Source organism: Phoenix dactylifera, chromosome 9 (assembly GCF_051530095.1).
Source record: "Phoenix dactylifera cultivar Ajwa chromosome 9, Ajwa_hap1_PhDact_Kaust_v1.1, whole genome shotgun sequence".
Classification (NCBI taxonomy): domain Eukaryota; kingdom Viridiplantae; phylum Streptophyta; class Magnoliopsida; order Arecales; family Arecaceae; genus Phoenix; species Phoenix dactylifera.
The window spans coordinates 4,276,690-4,295,321 of record NC_143198.1 but is presented as its reverse complement, the minus strand read 5'-3'; the positions used below and the strand labels follow the sequence as shown (position 1 = coordinate 4,295,321).

Here is an 18,632-nt window from a genome sequence, read left to right as displayed (position 1 = left end):
ATATATATATATATATATATATATATATATATATATATATATATATGATGCGCGCGCGCACACATGCATGTTCTAATTATTAGATAAACTAGAATGAGAATCATAGTAAAATAAATTTGAGGATGGAATGGGGTCCAAGCCATAAGTATCCAATATTTGATAACATTACCAATTCAATCTATAAAGTCTATTTTATCAGATTACCTAGGGCGAGAATCATCATAGTAGAATCAATTTGAGGACAGGATTGGGTCCAAGCTACAAGTATCCGATATTCAATAACATTGTCAATTCAGTCTATAAAGTATATAAAATACTGTTTTTTATTATCTGAATCAATTTTGAGATCTATCGTGGTACCAGTCTAGCAGTCCGACCGGCAAAATAATAGATCGAGATACAGAATTTGTAGGAGCTGGATTTCAGTGCAGCAGTGCCGATTTTTTGCCATGGAGTGCTCGTCTTGCCCAAGCCCACAAGACTATAAAGACTAAAAATGAATTAGCAAACAAAGAATATATATATGTACGAATACTTGAGGCTATTAATAAAAGCAACCTTGATTCATTTGGTGAATAAGTGCATCTATTATCAAGAACTTAGCTAATATTGAAACCCTTAGCCCTTTATACAAGAATGAGAGAGTTCCAAGTGAGGCCTATCTTATGGTTAACTCCCCCCCTCCCCTCCTTGGAATTGTGTTGGTGCTACAGTTGAATTTCCACAAATATCTTAGGAATTTTGATGTGGCTATGGCGATCATGGAAGCAAGGTTAGCATAGGCTTTGGGCAATTGGCATGTTTTAGCAAGGTTCCATACGGTTGGTATGATTTGAGATGGGCAACTGCCTTTTGGCAAATCAAGCTCATGCGAGCTAGGCTATACTTCATATTGACTCAAATAATAAGCGAGTTTGAGTTTGCCCCTATCTTGTAATTGAGTTGTAAATAAATAATCTTGATGTTTCTGAAGACCTAGAGGTACTTATTTTTGTATCCTTCCTTAGGTCTTGGCCTATAAAGTGAAATATTTTTTTTTTCATTAAAAGCAGCATTCAAATAGTTTTAATATGAGTACAATCTGCCAAATTAAAAGGAAGAAAATGATATAGAGGGTAGGGTATATCTCCGATCCTAGCCCAAATCAATTCATATACCGAGCCATAAAGGAATCACAGCAAATGCTATATTATTACTCATCATTCCCGTTCGCACCTTTACCTAGTCAGACCACTGAGTCGACTCAACGATCACCCGGACCGAGTTATTCGAGTTCCTCCCATCTCATATTCGTACAATAGTATCCCTAATTCGGCTCTCGCTCGGTGGACGGACCTTGGTATTCTCGTCGATGGGTAGCTTTCCTGTCTGAAGGGAGAAAGAACGCGCCAAAACCCTAATTCCAACCTTGCCCTCCAGTTCACCGCCGATGTCCTCCTCGATGCTTAACAGCATCTCCGTCTCCGTCTCCGACGACGACGAGGTTGCCGGCCGAATGCGGGTCCGGGTCCGCCACAAGCGCAAGAAACCCGGCGCCCGGGGGCGGGCTGATTTCTGCCGGAAAATCGTGAGGAAGGCGATACGGTGGTGGACGGTGCTGCTCTTCCTCCCGGCGATCGCGCTGCTCCTCGTCGAGAGCTCGAAGCTTGCAAGGAAGCCCCAGGGGGAGCCCAAATCGGAGCCCGTCCCAGCAGAGGAGTCGACGGGGAACCTAAACCGCCTCGACCCCACCACCAGAATCGTCAGGGGCGTTAGAGAGCGTAAGATGATTCGAATCGCTTGGTTGTTCTTTCTTCTTTCTGGATTTCTGGCAGTTTTTCTTGAAAAAATTGAAAGAATTGATCTTTTTGCTTTTCTGGTATGGAAAAAACCCTAACGAATTTTAGTAATTTAGTAAAAAAAATGTAATTGTGTGGATTTAGTAAATATTCTGTCCTCTTTACAGTTTGCTGGGCATGCAATGATTTAGGGTTCACCAACCTCGGAGGGAGTTTTATGTTTTAAAATAGGATCTTTAACTAATAAATGGATTAGAAAGTGGAAACTTGAGGAAATGCAGTGTTATATATCATTCGATTAATTTATTTCTTTTTGCTAACAGTTCGAGATGGTACATTGTCTAAGCAACGTGGCCAATAAGGGGAAAGGATAGTTCAGAGGTTCTTGTTTGGTCCCCAATTTACGGGTCAAAATGAAGGAATAAAAAAAAGTATATCTTGTTTCTGCCATGTAGTAAAAGCTTTGTATATTCTTATAAATTTTCAAGAAGAATATGTGGCGATAATTGGTAAGAATATTTGAGGAACTGCTCAGATGAATAACTCCCATAGACAATGATGCTACTAGGATTGTGTTAGTGGGGAGGGTATGAGTTCGAAAGAAAGGGAGGGAATGGGGGTAGAGATCCATCTTCTTATTTTTTAGGATGATTCCGAACTGAAAGAGCTACAGGTTATGGAGGTAGATCTATGTTGCTACCGTCCAATTATAAGATTATGACTGTTAAACATTATAGTATATTTACATATTCCTCCAACTTTTTTTTTTGTTGTTAAAACATACCAGCCTTACCTATGCTCAACGTTTAATATTGAGCTGGGTTCAATTTTAAGAGCTGAAAGTTGTGGATATCGATGTTGATCAGTTAGCCATGGTCCTGGACCCGTGTATAACAGATGTCAGACACATGAGATGGTAGAATGGTAAGTAGTGACTCAAAAGGTTTGCTCATAGATTTGCTGAATACGTACCGTCGAGTCTTTCTGTTTATCTTCACTTTCTGAAGCATCCTAAACAGACTCAATCTGCTTGTTTCCTCACTATAAAAAAACTTTTGCAACTTTATAATGTTAGTCTGTTCTTTATAACTTCACTGTCCAATCCAAGTTTGGAGCTTCTTTTCTTAAAAAATTATATTTTCTGGATTTGACAGCTTGCCTGAAGATGCTCAGTCAAGAAAAATTACAGAAACTGGAGTTTCCTTCTAGTGCAGAACCCAATGTTCCCCTAAAGAGAGTTGTATATAAATCAGATTCAGGAGAACAACTTGCTGCAGGCAATGCCACACTTTTGCCTCAGTATGCTGGAGGTACTAGATTGAATTTATTCACTGGAATTCAAACGCTTCATGAGAGAGAAAAAAGTTTCAAGGTTCTATTCTGCACCTAATTAATGTTCAGTTTTCAAGAGTTCTTTTTGCCCAAAATTCCTTGTAAAATTTGATGCCCAGGGTGTCTTATTGCAATGAAACTTACCAAAGTGTAATTTAATGTCAAACTTCTGCCTAAATGATTGCCTTGCAAATTGTGATGGATCTTCCTCCCTGGTTGTGTTTCTTTTTTTGGTTTACTTTAGCATATTTTTTATGTGCACTCATGATCGTTTCCAGGTGAATGAAACTGCTGTGGTGCATTGTGGTTTCTACAGTGAAAATGGTGGTTTTAAGATTTCTGATGATGACAAAAATTACATGAAAACTTGCAAAGCTGTTGTATCTACATGTGCATTTGGTGGCGGGGATGATCTCTACCAACCTATTGGAATGACAGAGGCGTCACTTGAAAAGGTTTTGTTTTGCAAAGTTCTGTTTCATTTGTTCTGTGGTTCTGTCTGCTTATGCATCGAGCTTTTCTTAATGCAGGTTTGCTATGTGGCATTTTGGGATGAAATCACTCTCTCAGCTCAGGAAGCAGAAGGAAAAGTAATTGGTGATGACCATATGATTGGTAAATGGCGTATCGTGGTTGTTAGAGATCTTCCTTTTGCAGATCAACGGTTGAATGGAAAAATACCGAAGGTAGAGAAACAGTTGTGAATGTACATGGTACTTATTGTTCAATGCTTATGATGATCTTCTTGTAAATATTTTGAGATGTTCACTGTCTTTCAGCTTTTCCAGGCAGTATCTTCATCTCTTTGATGCTTCACCCCCAACCCACCCCCCCCTCCTTTCCAAAATTGGCTATTAGTGTTCAGTTTTATTAGTCCTCATTCACTAGGAATTCCTATTTAGGGCCACCTCTTGTATGTTATTTCAAGCTTTTCCGTACCGTTTCTCACAATTCGCATCAATGTTTCATTAAGTCTTCTCCTCATCTATCAATACAAATTAAATTACCTCTTCTTATTCAGCCCTCCTAAAGTCTTTGTTGTACATATCTATAGCATCTCAATCAATTTTCAATGATTTTGTTATCACTTTGTCTTTAACTTGTGTAAACTTTTCTAAGGTATTCATCTCTCAATTTATTCTTTATAGTTTTACCACACATTCATCTTAAAATTCTCATTTCTATCATGCTCAACTTGTTTTTCTGAATCCTCTTTATTGCCTCATATTTTGAGTCATACAACACCAGAGGCTTTATTGCAATCCTATAGAACTTTTCCTAAATCTCCAAGATATGCATCAATCACAGAATACCCTATAGGGCACTTCTCCAGTTAATCCAGCAAACTCCTATTTACATTACATATATTTCCATCTATCTCTCGATTATTTAATATATAAGCTACCAAAATGATACGGATGAATATTTATTTCACTTATGCCGAACTATTTTATTATCGAGCATGAATGTGGTGTTATGGTTGAATTTAGTCTGCCACTTTAGCTTTATTCTTAGAAAAGGTTGATCTGTTTCATATATATTATTTTTCTAGCTATGGAAGCCATTAGTTGCTGCAGCAGTTTATGATGAGAAACTCTTCCAATAGAGGTTCACATTTCTGTCAGTTGGTGAGATTTACTAGTAATATAACCAATCCTCAATACAATTTTCTCTCTCTAAAATCTGGATAACTTTTTCCGTGAAAGAAAAAGAATGCTATTTGCTCTAGTTTTTGTTTTCCATAGTAAAAATGATCAATAGGAACTCTATTGTTATCTTGTTAATGCATGGCTTTCCTTCAAGCTATGGATGTCTTGTTTCCATCAATCCAGTTGGCTAGAAAATGGACCTTTTCACCCTTCATCTTGACAAGGCTGCAATATTTAAAATAGACTTGGCTAGTTGTTCTGCATTCTGCACATTGAATACTTCTCCTTTTAGGATTTGATTGTTTCAGAATTTGGTTGTGCATTAGATAATATTCTTATTTACTGCTACAGATGTTGAGCCATCGCCTTTTTCCTGAAGCAAGGTATTCAATTTGGGTAGACTCAAAGTCTCAATTTCGAAGAGATCCATTAGGTGTACTAGAAGCACTACTTTGGCGTACAAATTCCATCCTTGCCATATCCGAACATGGAGCACGCAGTAGCCTGTATGATGAGGGAAGGGCCATTGTTAAAAAACACAAAGCAACCCCGGAAGAAGTGGAGGTGCAGTTAAGTCAGTACTGGCAAGATGGTATTCCTGATGAGAAAAGGTTCAATGGGAAGAAAGGTTTGCTTCTAATCTTACCTTAGAAGTTTATATACGCTGAAATTCTGATCATTATGTCAAGTCTTGGAGAGCATCATAAGCAGGGTAGGTTATGCAGGCCAAGGTCTTGTTGCTAGTCACTATAGGGTTTGGTGGTTAGCTAGAGCATCTTTTGAACTAGACCAAGGGTAACCTTGCAGTGGCAGCCTCCATTGTGCTGCCAAGTTAGAATATGCTTTTCAGTTGTGGGTGAGTGAATGCTTAGACCAGATTGAATACAACTCTGTGAGGACCCGTGCGCGCGTGTTTAGTCCCACATCGGTTATTCGCTAGGTAAATCTTGAGTACTTATACAGGATTAAGGAATCCAAATAATACCTTCCGGCTAGCCTTTTTGAGTGAGGTTGTAGGTGGGTGTAGATGGTATCAGAGCGGCTATAACCTATGTGGACTAGAGAATACTGCAGCATGGATTCGTTAGGGCTGACCACAAGACCGATCGTGGTGCTTGTGATTAGATTTGACTGGATTTAAACCCTTAGCCTGATGAGGACATCATAGCTTAAACGGATGGAGTATGTGAGGATCCATACAGGCGTGTGTTCAGTCCTACATCGGTTATTCGCTGGTAGATTTTGGGTACTTATACAGGATTAAGAAATCCGGCTAGTCTTTTTGGGTGAGGTCCTGGGTTGTTACAAACTCAGCTTCCTTTTGTTTTAGGTTGATCTTTTCTTAGGAGAATGAACCTTGTTCAAAAGCGAACACACCTCTAAAACCATTTATCTCTATGTAAAGTTAATGTTATATCTGATTTCTAGAAAACCAAACTGATACTTAGTAATGTTTGCCCTGTTCAGCTCTAGCTGAAGCTTCTGTGATTGTAAGGGAGCACACACCGATGACAAATCTCTTCATGTGTCTTTGGTTCAATGAGGTGGTCCGTTTCACATCACGTGATCAGCTTAGTTTTCCGTATGTTCTCAGACGATTAAAGATGCCAGGCCTCAACATGTTTCCTGTATGTACACGCAAAGATCTGGTGAACAGTATGGGCCACAAGCGTAAGGTGAAGCCCCTTGTAAGGACTAATTAGTGGAGGATTTGAGACTGTTCTGCCATACATGTATCTCATTTATTTGCAGGTAGCTGCATTAATTAATAATGTAGCATATGTTGTGTCTCTTCTTCCTCCTCCCTTTGATGCTTAGTTTTGTGGTGTAAGGTTATTTTATGCAGCTCTTTCTTTTGCTTAGAATGACCTGCCATCCAGAACAAGATTCAAGAGGTCTTGCCTTTCTTACCCAACTGAGAAACAAGGAGTGGTTTTCAAAGCTCCTTTCCTTGTAAACGAATGTCACCTTATACTTGTATTATTTCAAACTGTCTTGGCGGCTAAATTGCTCTTAACTTGCCCCAGAATTTTTTTTTTTTTCAATTTCTAAAGTCTGAGATTATGATTGCTGCACAATGCACGGCATCTATTCTGAATTAAATGACTTGAAACAGTTGTTTAGTGCTTGATACTGTTCGATTCTTTTTGTTTTTCATAGCCTGATCAACTGTTGAAGCTTCCGAACATTGTTTCACCTTAGGATCTCCTAAATTTAATTTGAGATATATTAAGAAGAATTAACATGAATCTTCTGAAGAATGGTATGTTTTGTGATCCATTGGATCCCAGGCAATATCAGACTGGGGTGCTTGGCCAAAAATAATTCTGATATGGTAAGGTGGCAGTTTTGATGCTGTCAGGCATTGTCATTCCATCTTGCGTTGGGAAGTGAGATTTTTACCCATAGAGACTGTGCGGAGCGCTATAGCAAGCATGTGGACTGTGCTGCTACGGTGCTATATCGTGCTTCATTACATTTGGAGGTGGGTGACACATTTGCAGAATGGATAATTCATTTTTATAACCAAACTAGACCGATTGGTGAAACCAGTTTTGCTGGGGGCATGAGCTGGTTTAGTATCCAAAAATCTGTGTGAATTGTGTGTGAATTTTATCGTACACCATATGGCAGTGCACGACGCCGATTACTCATCTGGTTCTAGCGGGCTAGTCATCAGAACGAGCACATGATGAATGGAGCTAATAGGAACGAGACGAGATGATCGGCGTGATGCACTGTCACCGGGTGTACGGTGGTGTGGTGTATAGTTTTCTCGAATTGTGTAAATCTGAAAGCTAGGGTGAAGTACACATTTCAGCCTATGTGGGTAGCCACTGCAATGTTTTCTCATCAGGAAACCAAGAAAACGCCAATGAGATGCTGCTCATGTGCATTCAAGCTTTTTGTAAGCATTCATCGCAGAGTTGACCCCATTGGCCTTGTCCTTGGTGTGAGCTGTGTTTGTGAATGATCATGACATGTGTGGTGGTCTCATCTCTGCCATGTAATGATGAACCAACCATGTGGGTTGATTTCCAGCAACTAGATCTTTCATTTTTATCATTACCGGACTTAAACGCAATTGTAATTTTTATTGTTATTGTAAACTCCGCGTGACTTTGCTCCACCTCAATCCATCTCTTTCCCCTGTAAATACTCTTTCTCTGTTTTCTAATCGGTACGCTCATCTTCTTTCAGTCCTTACTCCGTTTCTTTGACTGATAGAACCACCAAGAGGGACTGTAATTATCACTCCGCAGATTATTTTTTTTTTTAAAATAGTTAGTTGCGATCATAGTCATCGTTTTGCATTAATGCGCCAAGCTTTGATACTGTTTCAAGAATTCAGTTTGCAGGGATGCACAATTCTATATATCACTCTAGAAATATCTTCTGCATCCTGATTGTTTAAAAAAAATTAAATAGTAAGATACTAATTCAGAGTTTATATCAAGTTCACTACTGAAAAGCTGCACTGTTGCATTTTTTTGTCTAGTTAATTATGCTTCATAAAAATTTTAGATTTTTTTTTTTTTTTGGCATGTATACTCTTCTAAATATGCAAAATTATATGTATACAGTTAGAAAATTGCTATTTGCTCGTATAGCCTTATAAAATATTTATTTTCTATGTATATCAATTTTTTTTGTAATGTATCCGTATCATCTAATGCCATTAAAAAATAAATAATTTGAAATTAAAATAATTAAAATAATTTTGCAGGTAGACATAAAAAAATAATAGTTTTGAAAGGGTATTCATATAATTTTATATATTTAGAAGGGTATAAATTGAAAAAAAATTATTAAAAATAAATCAAAATTTATTTGAGACTGGCCATATCTTTGATAACTCAGTTGAATCCATAAATCAAAAAAGCCTTATAAATTTGCTATTTACGTATATATCCTCATAAAATCTTATAAATTTGTAAATAGCAACTTTATAAAGATATTCATATAATTTTATATATTTAATAGAGTTTATATAAAAAAATAAATCTAAAAATCTTTATGGCTGCTGCTTTAACAACTTTAGACTACAGCATTGCGTTGTTGCTTAATAGGGTGAAGAGGATCGAAGAAAGTGGTAGATAAGATTGGTGCTGAGGGCTGGTACTGGACTCTCTTATGCAATCACCAGGCCAGAGTACCCACCATTTGACTCCTTGTCTATTTCTTTTGGAAAGCTCCCTTATCGTTTCCGTTCAACAAAGTCTAACGCGTGGCCATGTATTTTATCCATAAAATATTTCAACTTTGGTTTAAAAGTGGCGGAAAATACACGCTTTTGCCGGGTGTTTTCCCCTCGAATCTGAAAGCTCTCTCTTTAACTTCCCTTTGTTTCTCTTTCGCCGCTCGTCGATCAGGCGCATCCCCCTGAGAGCTTTGTGACACGCAGAGAGAAGCGACCTTTGAGCTCTTCTTCCTCCACAGCCTTTTCTTTTCTTCTTTATCTCCTTTTAGTTTTATTGGTACTTGTGGTGCATGACCTTTTCAACTTAGTATTTTGCGTGTATTATTTTTTATGCTTCTTCTCTTACGTAGACACGTTCCCTTTATGATGCTGGTCCTGGAAAACGAGAAGAAACTATTCTAAAGAGATTTCTAATAGCTTCTATCCTTGAATTGTTGGAGTAGCTCTCCAGTATTGATCAATGTAATAAATTGCCATGATTTCCATCGTGGAGGACTTAAATCTTGATATGGGACAAGCATGAAGCTTTTTTCTCCTCGTAACATTAAACTTTGTATGATAATGTCAGTAAGAAGGTCAGTAATGAAAAAACTAGGCTTGTATCAGTTAAATTTTGGATAAAGTAGACTTGAGATTCTGTTGCCTTTGACCTTTGGATAAAGAACAACAGAGCTACAAAACACTAGGCAGATCTTAGATAGTATTTATCTTAGGACTCATGTGGTTCGCGGAAAAAGAAAGAGAAAAATATGGTCAACGAAAAAACAAAAAAATACCTTTTGCTTGCTTAAAGTTTTCAAAAGAGAGAGATGAGAAAGCAACATTCCTATGGAAATAAGATTTCCATGTTTCATAGAAAAGAAAAACTCATAGAGAAAATAGGAAAGATATTTTCTCACCGATTAAGAATTGGGGTTCCTTTTTTTTTTCCAAAAATACTCTTAAGCCATCAAAATCTATGGATATAATTTTTTCTTTTATCAAGGGTATAATAGATATTTCATATAACTTTTCTAAAAAAGTAGATACTTAACTAAACATAGGCCACTCTAGAATGTGCCACTTTTCTATAATCAATCAAACATGCCAAAATTATTTTTTCAGGCATTATATTCTCAAGAATTATCTTTCCAGAAAAATATTTCAGTGAGGAAAAATTCCTCCCGCATACCAAATGAGTCAGTGCACGACTACAATGCGCATGAATATCTTTCTGGATCTCAATCTAAACGGCTGAGCTGAGAAAAGAGTTTCTTATCCATGTGACATCTGAATTAGAAGTTTCTCATTATCAGCTCCATTATTACACAAAACTACGAGTATGTCTGTCAGTATTTTATATTCTAATCATCCTCTATCCTGTTGCTGTTGGGCTGCAATAAAATAATTTATTGCAGAGACAATTAATTTCTATAACTTTGGGCAGTCGGCTTCATAGTTTAAATGCAAAAGATTAAATATGTTTGTTGGTCTTAAATTTGTAATATATAATGGAAATCTGGAGTACTGTAAGTTGGCTAAACTCTAGCATTGTTGAATCTGGACTTCTCATCTAGACTGAAAAAATTTCGAAACATCATGAAAAGAAGAAAAAGCAGGAAATTTACATTAAGTGTGTTTTCCTCACTTCATGAAGCTGTCCCAAATGTGCAATCTGATGACATGACAAAGATATTTGCTTAGGATTTGATTTAGAATCTCAAAAAATGTATCAAAAGAAATTGATACAAGTAAAACACTGGTTCAAAGTCTCATAGTAATACTACTGTAGTCACTGATGGAAAACAAGAGAAGACAATCAAACATTTTATTCAATATATAGCATTTGTTTAATACAGGATGGCAACTAGAAGCAGCAGCAGCCATGATCCATATAAAATAGATGGTGGGATTCTTAGACCTCCCTTCTCCCTCTCTCTCTCTCTCAAAAAAAAAAAAAGGAAAAAAGTTCCATACAAAATAGGCAGCAAAGACACCCATATTTCCAGCTAGTTCATGTCAGTTCCTATTCCAGTCTGAGGGTCTTCTCAGGCTTGCATAGAAACTCTCAACGTGCAAAGCTACAAAGTCATGTGGTGACAGGAAGACTTTGGCTATTTTCTTATGCGTACTCCAGTTGGACCTTAAAAAGATGAACTTTTTCTCACCATTGGTGGAAAACAGGGTGTTGTGCTGAGTGCTGACCTCTTTGCCCACATTGTCTTTTGCCTTGGTATTGCAAAAGGCCAAGCCTGCCGACATCATTGAAAAAAATGATACCTTGACAAACAATAAGCTCTCTGGAATAGAAGACAGCCTAGGTATCTTGAGCTTTGGAGCTTCTTAGCCCAAAACAAGAGGAAAACCAATAGAGCTAGTTTCCTTTGAATGTATTCATACTAGACTTGTATGAATTATTCATTGTAGCCAAAAAAAATAAAAAAAAGAAAGTACCCAATGCCTCCTCTATCCCTCACTTTCGTCCCTTTTGAGGGTTGTTTGTCTTTACTTTTTCTCCTTTTAAAAGTTCTTAACATTCCCCTGATAAAACCCCTTGCCTTTAAGGCTGAGTAATCTAGTTTAGGGGTCTAGACTATAAAACATGTATAGATAAAGTAATTAACATTCCTGGCCCTCATCCGTTTACATTAAATGTCACAATTTACATTTAAATGACCTTTTCATCCCTTCTGTTTTAAATTTTTATAACATAAATTCTCAAATATTTGAATTTAAAGCCGACATTATTATTCCTTATTAGTAGCTTAAATTTTGCTGATAGCTTTTAAATGTTAACCAGACAAACATCAGTTCCCACGGATAGCCAAACTTTGTTTATGTTATCAAACTTTTAATAAACTTGCATTAGTAAAGTAGGGTTGCATAGTTGATCCATGATATTTGTTGCTACTATTGTGCTAGTGACTCCTCACAGAAGGTCTACCTTTATTAATTATTTTTTCCAATAGGAAATTAAAAGTGAACTCATTTTAGAGCGTGCCATGGTCAAAGATCTTCTTTTAGGAGTATTTATGCGCCTCTAAGCGTAGCAGTTCAGCTATTTCCTGTGCTGGGCTTAGACCTTTCCATATCGTTGTTTGATTGGTGGGAATGCTTTTGGTGGTGGATTTTTTTTTTTCTTTTTTTTTTTGTTGCTAAGACGGATGGATCATACCTGACGGGTATAGATACACCCAATAAAATCAAAAAATAGGATACCTCGGAGTGCTAAGGGCAACTCCTCATCTTCAGTCCACAAGGTGCCTCCGAAGTGACAAACTACATACGCAGCCACCCAATCCGCAGCACCATTAGCTTCATGGTAAATATGCTTAGCTTAAAAGGTCCCACCAACTCTTACCATAGCCCAAATATTACGAAGCAATAGATGGTCGCTACTGTTACCCTTGGATCTTCCCAGATCCAACTAATAACGGCGGCTTTGCACACTGCAGAGAATGTTGGATTTTGATGGGAAGTAGGAATATCTGGCCAATTTGGCCACTGGATCACTAGCTTTGGTTCTCCTGGCTGCCAAGTGCTAACCAACTCATTTTGGCAAGTAACTTCCATTTCTCTCTCAAGAGTCAAGGATGTTAGCAACTTTAGATATCTTCCTTCTGTTTCCATGCCCTTACTTATTTACTTTTGATAAAGTATTCCTGTGTCGTGGCTATAAGCCAGAAGACTGTCCTCTCTTATGCCCCACTCACCGAAGGTTTGGTGATATTTTCAGCTGTTACTCACGATCTGGGCTACCGAGGAAAGCTATGACATCCAAATACAAGAGGTGAAATGCTACAAGCTTTTTCTGGAGGAAATGAATTCCAGCAAAATGTCTTCAAGGCATAAGCGCTCCAAGAGGTAGCTGATCTATGAAAATCTGGGTCTACGACTTATTTTTCTCTCCTTTTATTGTCACTGGTTCTTAAGGGAATCCAAAAAAGTGGAAGTTAGGTTAGTTTAGCTAGAAAATAGTGGAAAGTGATCAGGAGTGTTACCTCGACAATATATGGTGTTTATATATGTGCATCTAGTTTTTATGACAGATTCTGCATTAATTCTGGATGCAACCTTGCTAATAATTGTTGTTTTGTAATGACAGTGATTCTGAAAGGAGAATAAGGGAAGATAAGTTGGATTCTTCATCTAAAGCCATCCATCACATTAAGCTGGTAAAACTCTTGTCATCTTTCCCTCCATTTTAACATTTCGGATATCAAGAATGCTAGGATTTTAAGCTTATATATGCTGAGGAATCTAAACCTATTTTTAATGACTCTGATTGTAACGGTGTTAAGTCTTCGGTGATTTTAGACTTCTAGCGGAAACTTTAGCTTATTTTCTTCCATGTTTGTGCCTTTTGGTTTCAAAGGAACTTTTTAAGTCACATGTTAACTGGAAAAGAAGGCGTTCTGAAGATAGTGTCATAGCGGCAACTAGGCTTTATTTGATCAAATTAGGAGTGAATTTGTTTCTCTAGGAACAGCTTAGTTTTGTTCAGTAGAAGAAATGATATATATTTATTTATTTTATTTGGGTTTTAGGAAAAGGGAAATGCCAGGGAAGATTTCGACATGGAGAAGAAACCACTGCCTGATGCTGAGATCCAGGGTTCTTTGAAACAAGAGGTATGCAATGGAACCCATAACCCTCTGAAATAAGAATACTGGGATTTTTTTTTTCCTTTTCCGTACCAAGTTGTTTGACATCTTCATCTGACTGTCAATCTTCAATTTGCTGTTAAGTCCTCTCCAATGTCAGCTCCCATTGGCTGCTTGCCAACTCAGTCATTAATCATTTACTTTCCAATAATGACTCTCGCAAGGCGATGATCGGATGAACATCAGGCATTGGATGTTCGAACATCAGGCATTGGTCAAGTTTATGATTTACCAAACACTGAATGATTCTTTGGCATGGATGGCTTTAGATTTTAGTTTTCTTTTCTATTTCTTAGTGAGTTTGATAATATTTTATCGAACTCATAGGGAAGTATTGTAAACCCTAGATTCAAACAATGTGTCATATATATATATATATATATGTGTGTGTGTGTGTGTGTGTGTGTGTGTGTGTGTGGACAAAGCCTACATTAGGCTTTGTTCCTTGGTCCAAGAGTTTTCCTAGACTGATTAGACCTTACAACATTTCAAATGAAATATCAAGAAGTGACTGGATCCTTCTCTTCCTCAGGAACCATACTCTGATATGTCTAGCAATATGTGAAGAATGATTTACTTAAATCACCTTTATTGTACAGTCCTCTTTTTGGGTGGAAACCACCTGATGCTCTTGTTGCTTCGGAGCTATTTTTCTTGGTAGCAGATAATGTTCTTTAAAGTAAATGTTTTGAACACATGGGAAGTGAAGCTTCTTGTTTGGTTTTATGCAAACTGGGAGAATTGTTGATCGAGCTTCACACACTTTGAGAACTGGACTCAAAATTTCTTCTGATAATGAAATTTCTTGATGATCATGGTAGGTTTTATGAAGTCAATTCATGTTACCTCTGCATACTAATTGTCATGCTTTATTCTGTCCATGCTCTGCAGATTCTGCAACTTGAGAAACGACTGCAGGATCAGTTGATGGTGCGTGGTTCTCTAGAAAAAGCATTGGGATTTAGGTCTTCTTCTCTTGATTCTTCAAATGATAGTATGATGCCAAAGGTAGCTCTTTTCTGTTTTTTTATCTTTAAATGCTCAGTTTTCTTTATAACCACCCAATTGCAGGAGTCAGTCTGATAAGGTTTTTGCTGTACATAGATATCTTGAGTTTTGGGGTGAGCGGAGTCTCAGATGCTGTTATAACAATTATTCTCTTTTTATTGTTTTCATAAGAATATGTTCTTGTGCTTACGTTGGTCCACTTGACTCTCTAGATTATTTGATGGAATAAAACAACTTTTGCGAGAAAATTTCTATTTTTTGTTTCTTTTGTTTGTTTCATATGCAACATAATACCAAGGTTGGCTTTCTCTCGAGCCTTCCACTTAAAAACTTTTCTGTTGCTGAATTTGGATTCGCTTATGAACTTGTATTGTGTGCTTCTTGGCTTAATATCTTTTTTTTTTAATTATCTTGTTTTTGGCAAGTTAAATAATACCACCTTTATTTGCTCTCAGCCTGCTAAGGAACTGATAAGGGAGATTGCCGTTTTAGAGTTAGAAGTTACATACTTGGAGCAGTATCTGCTATCACTCTATCGAAAAGCTTTGGACCAACAAATATCCACAATATCCCCCCCTGCTGTTGGAGAGAGATCAAAAAAACAATCAAGCACCCAACCAGCGCTAGCTCAAGAATCTGCGAAGCTAGACATCTCATATAACAGAGGAAATCCAGCAGTTCAATCTGATCGGATACAGCTCCCTCGAGAATGGGCTATCAATGCAGAGAGTGAAGCTTATGAAGTCAAAAGCCAGAACAATCTAGTTGGTTCTGGTGTTCGCAGGTGCCATTCGCCGCTTTCAAAACGTGCAGTTTGTTCAGCTAGAATATCACCTTCAGCAGAAAGTCTAGCTAGAGCTCTTTACTCATGTCACTCTCAACCTTTGTCTTTTCTCGAGGTACCTGAACTCCTAGTTTTGCTTATCACTAGATGGTCTATCACTTTTCTTATAACCAACTGAATGAATCCCTGAAGTTTCTTCTTATTTAGGATTTTGATTGTTACTGCACAGGAAGAACAGAATGCTACTTCAGGAGTGACGAGCTTAGCAGGATATCATGGTGCTTATTTAGCTGATCATGTTCCTGAGACTCCTAATAAACTTTCTGAGAATATGGTTAGATGCATGGGTGCTATATATTGTAAACTTGCTGACCCTCCTTTAGTTAATCATGGATTGCCATCTTCTCCAACTTCATCCTTTTCGTCAATGAGTGCACTATCTCCATATTATTCGGGAGATATGTGGACTCCTGTCTATCAAAGAGAATGTACTCTTGATGCTCGGCTAATAAATCCTTTCCGAGTTGAAGGATTTAAAGAGTTTAGTGGACCATACAATGCAATGGTGGAGGTGTCTTTGATTTGTAGGGATCATCGGAGGTTGAAAGATGTTGAAAAGATGCTACAAAATTATAAGTGAGCCTCCTGATCATGGTATTATCAGTTTGTATCATGTGTATGAAATTATCAGCTACTGTATAAAATTACTATTTTGGTTGATCTATTTATTATGTTTAATCTTGTTTTATTCCATTTTGTCTACTACTTAGAATTGGTTTTGCCTGCTAATCTTTACCAAAACATTTTTTTTAAAAAAAGATATCAAATTGGTGACATAACTAGTCTCTTTGAAAAATCACATTTTTACCACTGTTCTATTCCTTTGATGATTAACTCTAACCCTTAATCAGGCTATCCATGACCTGTTTGATATTCTAACCATATGTTTTCATTTTTTCAGGTCCATAATTCGCCGGTTGGAAACAGTTGATCCAAGAAAGATGAAGAATGAAGAAAAGCTTGCCTTTTGGATCAACATACATAATGCTTTAATGATGCATGTAATGATTTACCCATTATTGTAGAACCTTCATCATGTTGTTTCTATCTTTGATGTCTAATCTTTCTTGCCCTTTATAAGTGGTACTAGTTTGTGCTGCCTCTGCAGGCATATTTAGAATATGGCATTCCACAAAACAATGCAAAAAAGGCATCACTTCTCATCAAGGTAAATGCAACAGCAATTGGCAAAGGTCTTAACCTCCCAAAACTGAAGTGTGTTTAGCTGAGTGATTAGAGAGTGACAAATATCCTCATCATGATCTCTTTACCACAGGCTACATGCAAAGTAGGTGGTCACTCTGTAAATGCAGCAACAATACAGGGTTCAATTCTCGGATGCCGAATAAATTGTCCTGGACAGGTGTGTCCCATATCCATTCTGATAACATTGAGATTTTGCAGATTAAACATAAATGATGCTCATGTTCATGCTTTCTGAAATGCCTCTCTTCAGGATTTGTAATTGTTTCAGTTTCTCAAATTTTGCATCTATCATACCAAAGAAGTTTGCACGCTGATTGTAAATAAAAGTAACTGAAAATTCTTAACCATTTTTGTAAAAGGTCTAACATCAAAATGCCATTCAGGACTTCTAGTTTCTAAATGACATAAATGATTATCTAACAGTACTTCCAGAGCAGAAGATAACTGTTTGGTTAACGTCCACTGGAAAATTAGCTGTCACAAAGTTAAAGACCTCTCACCACAGTACTAATTGAACTACTAACATCAATAAACAATTCATAATGAGGCTAAGGGTCTTTTTTTTTATTTGTAGTGGCTTCGGACATTTTTCTATCCAAGGATGAAGTATAAAGCTGGCCATGAGTGGCAAGCCTATGCGATTGAGCAACCAGAACCACTCCTACGCTTTGCACTTTGTTCAGGAAGCCATTCTGATCCTGCGGTAAGATTTTACATTCAATCCTGCTATGTTTTAAATTTAGACTGTATGATTGCAGCTAAGAAAGCAGGTTTAAGCTGAAAGGTTTTGCATGGTTGCACATTTTTTTAGCAGCCTGAGGTAAAGTAGTCTTAATGCGGATTGCAATTCCTCAGACCATCTCCTACAATACTGTTTAAAAATTACTATGTATTGTTAAAATCTTGATTAATGAGAAAACTTAATGTTCTACTTATATTTAGAATTCAGACCATCTGATATCCTTTTTAGGATTATTTCTGACTAATGTTCAATAAGTTAGTACTGATAATATTTACTAACTCGGTAGAACCAGTGCTGGCATTAGTCTCTTATAATGAAACTGGAGTTGCATCTTAATCTTCAGGTCCGAATATATACTTCCAAGAGATTGTTCCAACAACTGGAATCTGCAAAAGAAGAATTCATTCGCACATCTGTCGCTATTTGGAAGGAGCAGAAGATCCTTCTGCCAAAGATGATTGATGCATATGCAAAAGACACAAGATTAAGTTCACAGGATTTGGCAGACATGATTCAACGCTATCTTCCTGAGAGTCTTAGGATGGCCATGCGTAGATGCCAAGGAGGAAGAGCAAACAAGATCGAATGGATGCCTTACAATTACACTTTTCGGTATCTGCTATCAAGAGAATTAGCTTTTCCTCAGATTGACTGACAAAATGCATCACTAAGATAGAAAATAAGGCTTGGGAATTTGTGTGTGTTAGAATGGGATGAGTCGAGTGTTATATGTTCTTCTTCTTCTTCTTTTATGAATTTAATTTTTTGTACAACAAGAGTTGATACAAGTGTACATAAAGGCTAGATGGATTGTATTATTGTATATAAATCAATTTTTAAATCAATTAAACTTGTTGGAATTTTAATACAAACTTCGATGCCAAAGGTAGGATATCATGGGTTTTCCTGTGCTGAAGTGGTACACGCTTCTAGATTGCTTTAGCTAATGGAGTCATTTATATCTTAAATTCCCTTCGGTGCCGTTTGTTTGCCTGCAATTTTGACTGCTACAATAGGAATTGCAGCTGCAATTGGAATGTGTGGAAATTCCACTCTATCCTATCAAGGCCTGAAGTAGTATACTGGCCAGTCCTGATGAGTATTGTTTAAAATTAGGAGGATACCTGTAGGCATTACAGTCTAAAGTGTTACTCCTTGAAACAAGCAAAATAACAATGGTACCAGATTCAGTATCAGGAGATGGTGTGATGTGCTAGAAAGACAACATA

The 18,632-nt window shown here is 37.2% G+C and overlaps 2 protein-coding genes across 2 annotated transcripts; both read left to right on the top strand.

Annotated features, from left to right (window-relative positions):
• The first annotated feature begins 1,313 nt into the window (after nt 1-1,313).
• LOC103712303 (putative hexosyltransferase MUCI70) lies at nt 1,314-6,766 on the top strand. The gene is made up of 6 exons (XM_008798787.5): nt 1,314-1,760; nt 2,933-3,150; nt 3,389-3,565; nt 3,641-3,796; nt 5,111-5,387; nt 6,227-6,766. The coding sequence occupies exons 1-6, from the start codon at nt 1,430-1,432 to the stop codon at nt 6,460-6,462; spliced, it is 1,395 nt and encodes a 464-aa protein (XP_008797009.3). The 5' UTR covers nt 1,314-1,429; the 3' UTR covers nt 6,463-6,766.
• A 5,732-nt stretch (nt 6,767-12,498) lies between these two features.
• Nucleotides 12,499-18,248, top strand: LOC103712304 (uncharacterized). The gene is made up of 12 exons (XM_008798789.5): nt 12,499-12,534; nt 12,676-12,803; nt 13,045-13,114; nt 13,487-13,570; nt 14,495-14,611; nt 15,067-15,510; nt 15,625-16,031; nt 16,357-16,456; nt 16,564-16,623; nt 16,732-16,818; nt 17,236-17,364; nt 17,747-18,248. Exons 2-12 carry the CDS (start codon nt 12,760-12,762, stop codon nt 18,056-18,058), a joined length of 1,854 nt encoding a protein of 617 aa, XP_008797011.4. The 5' UTR covers nt 12,499-12,534; nt 12,676-12,759; the 3' UTR covers nt 18,059-18,248.
• The last annotated feature ends 384 nt before the right edge of the window (nt 18,249-18,632 follow it).

Coding starts and splice junctions, on each gene's coding strand:
- LOC103712303 (XM_008798787.5), top strand. CDS start 1,430: ATGTCCTCCTCGATGCTTAACAGCATCTCCGTCTCCGTCTCCGACGAC. Junction 3,151..3,388: donor AGAGAGAAAAAAGTTTCAAG/GTTCTATTCTGC, acceptor GATCGTTTCCAG/GTGAATGAAACTGCTGTGGT. Junction 3,797..5,110: donor TGAATGGAAAAATACCGAAG/GTAGAGAAACAG, acceptor TTACTGCTACAG/ATGTTGAGCCATCGCCTTTT.
- LOC103712304 (XM_008798789.5), top strand. CDS start 12,760: ATGAATTCCAGCAAAATGTCTTCAAGGCATAAGCGCTCCAAGAG. Junction 15,511..15,624: donor AACCTTTGTCTTTTCTCGAG/GTACCTGAACTC, acceptor GTTACTGCACAG/GAAGAACAGAATGCTACTTC. Junction 16,624..16,731: donor AGGCATCACTTCTCATCAAG/GTAAATGCAACA, acceptor TCTTTACCACAG/GCTACATGCAAAGTAGGTGG.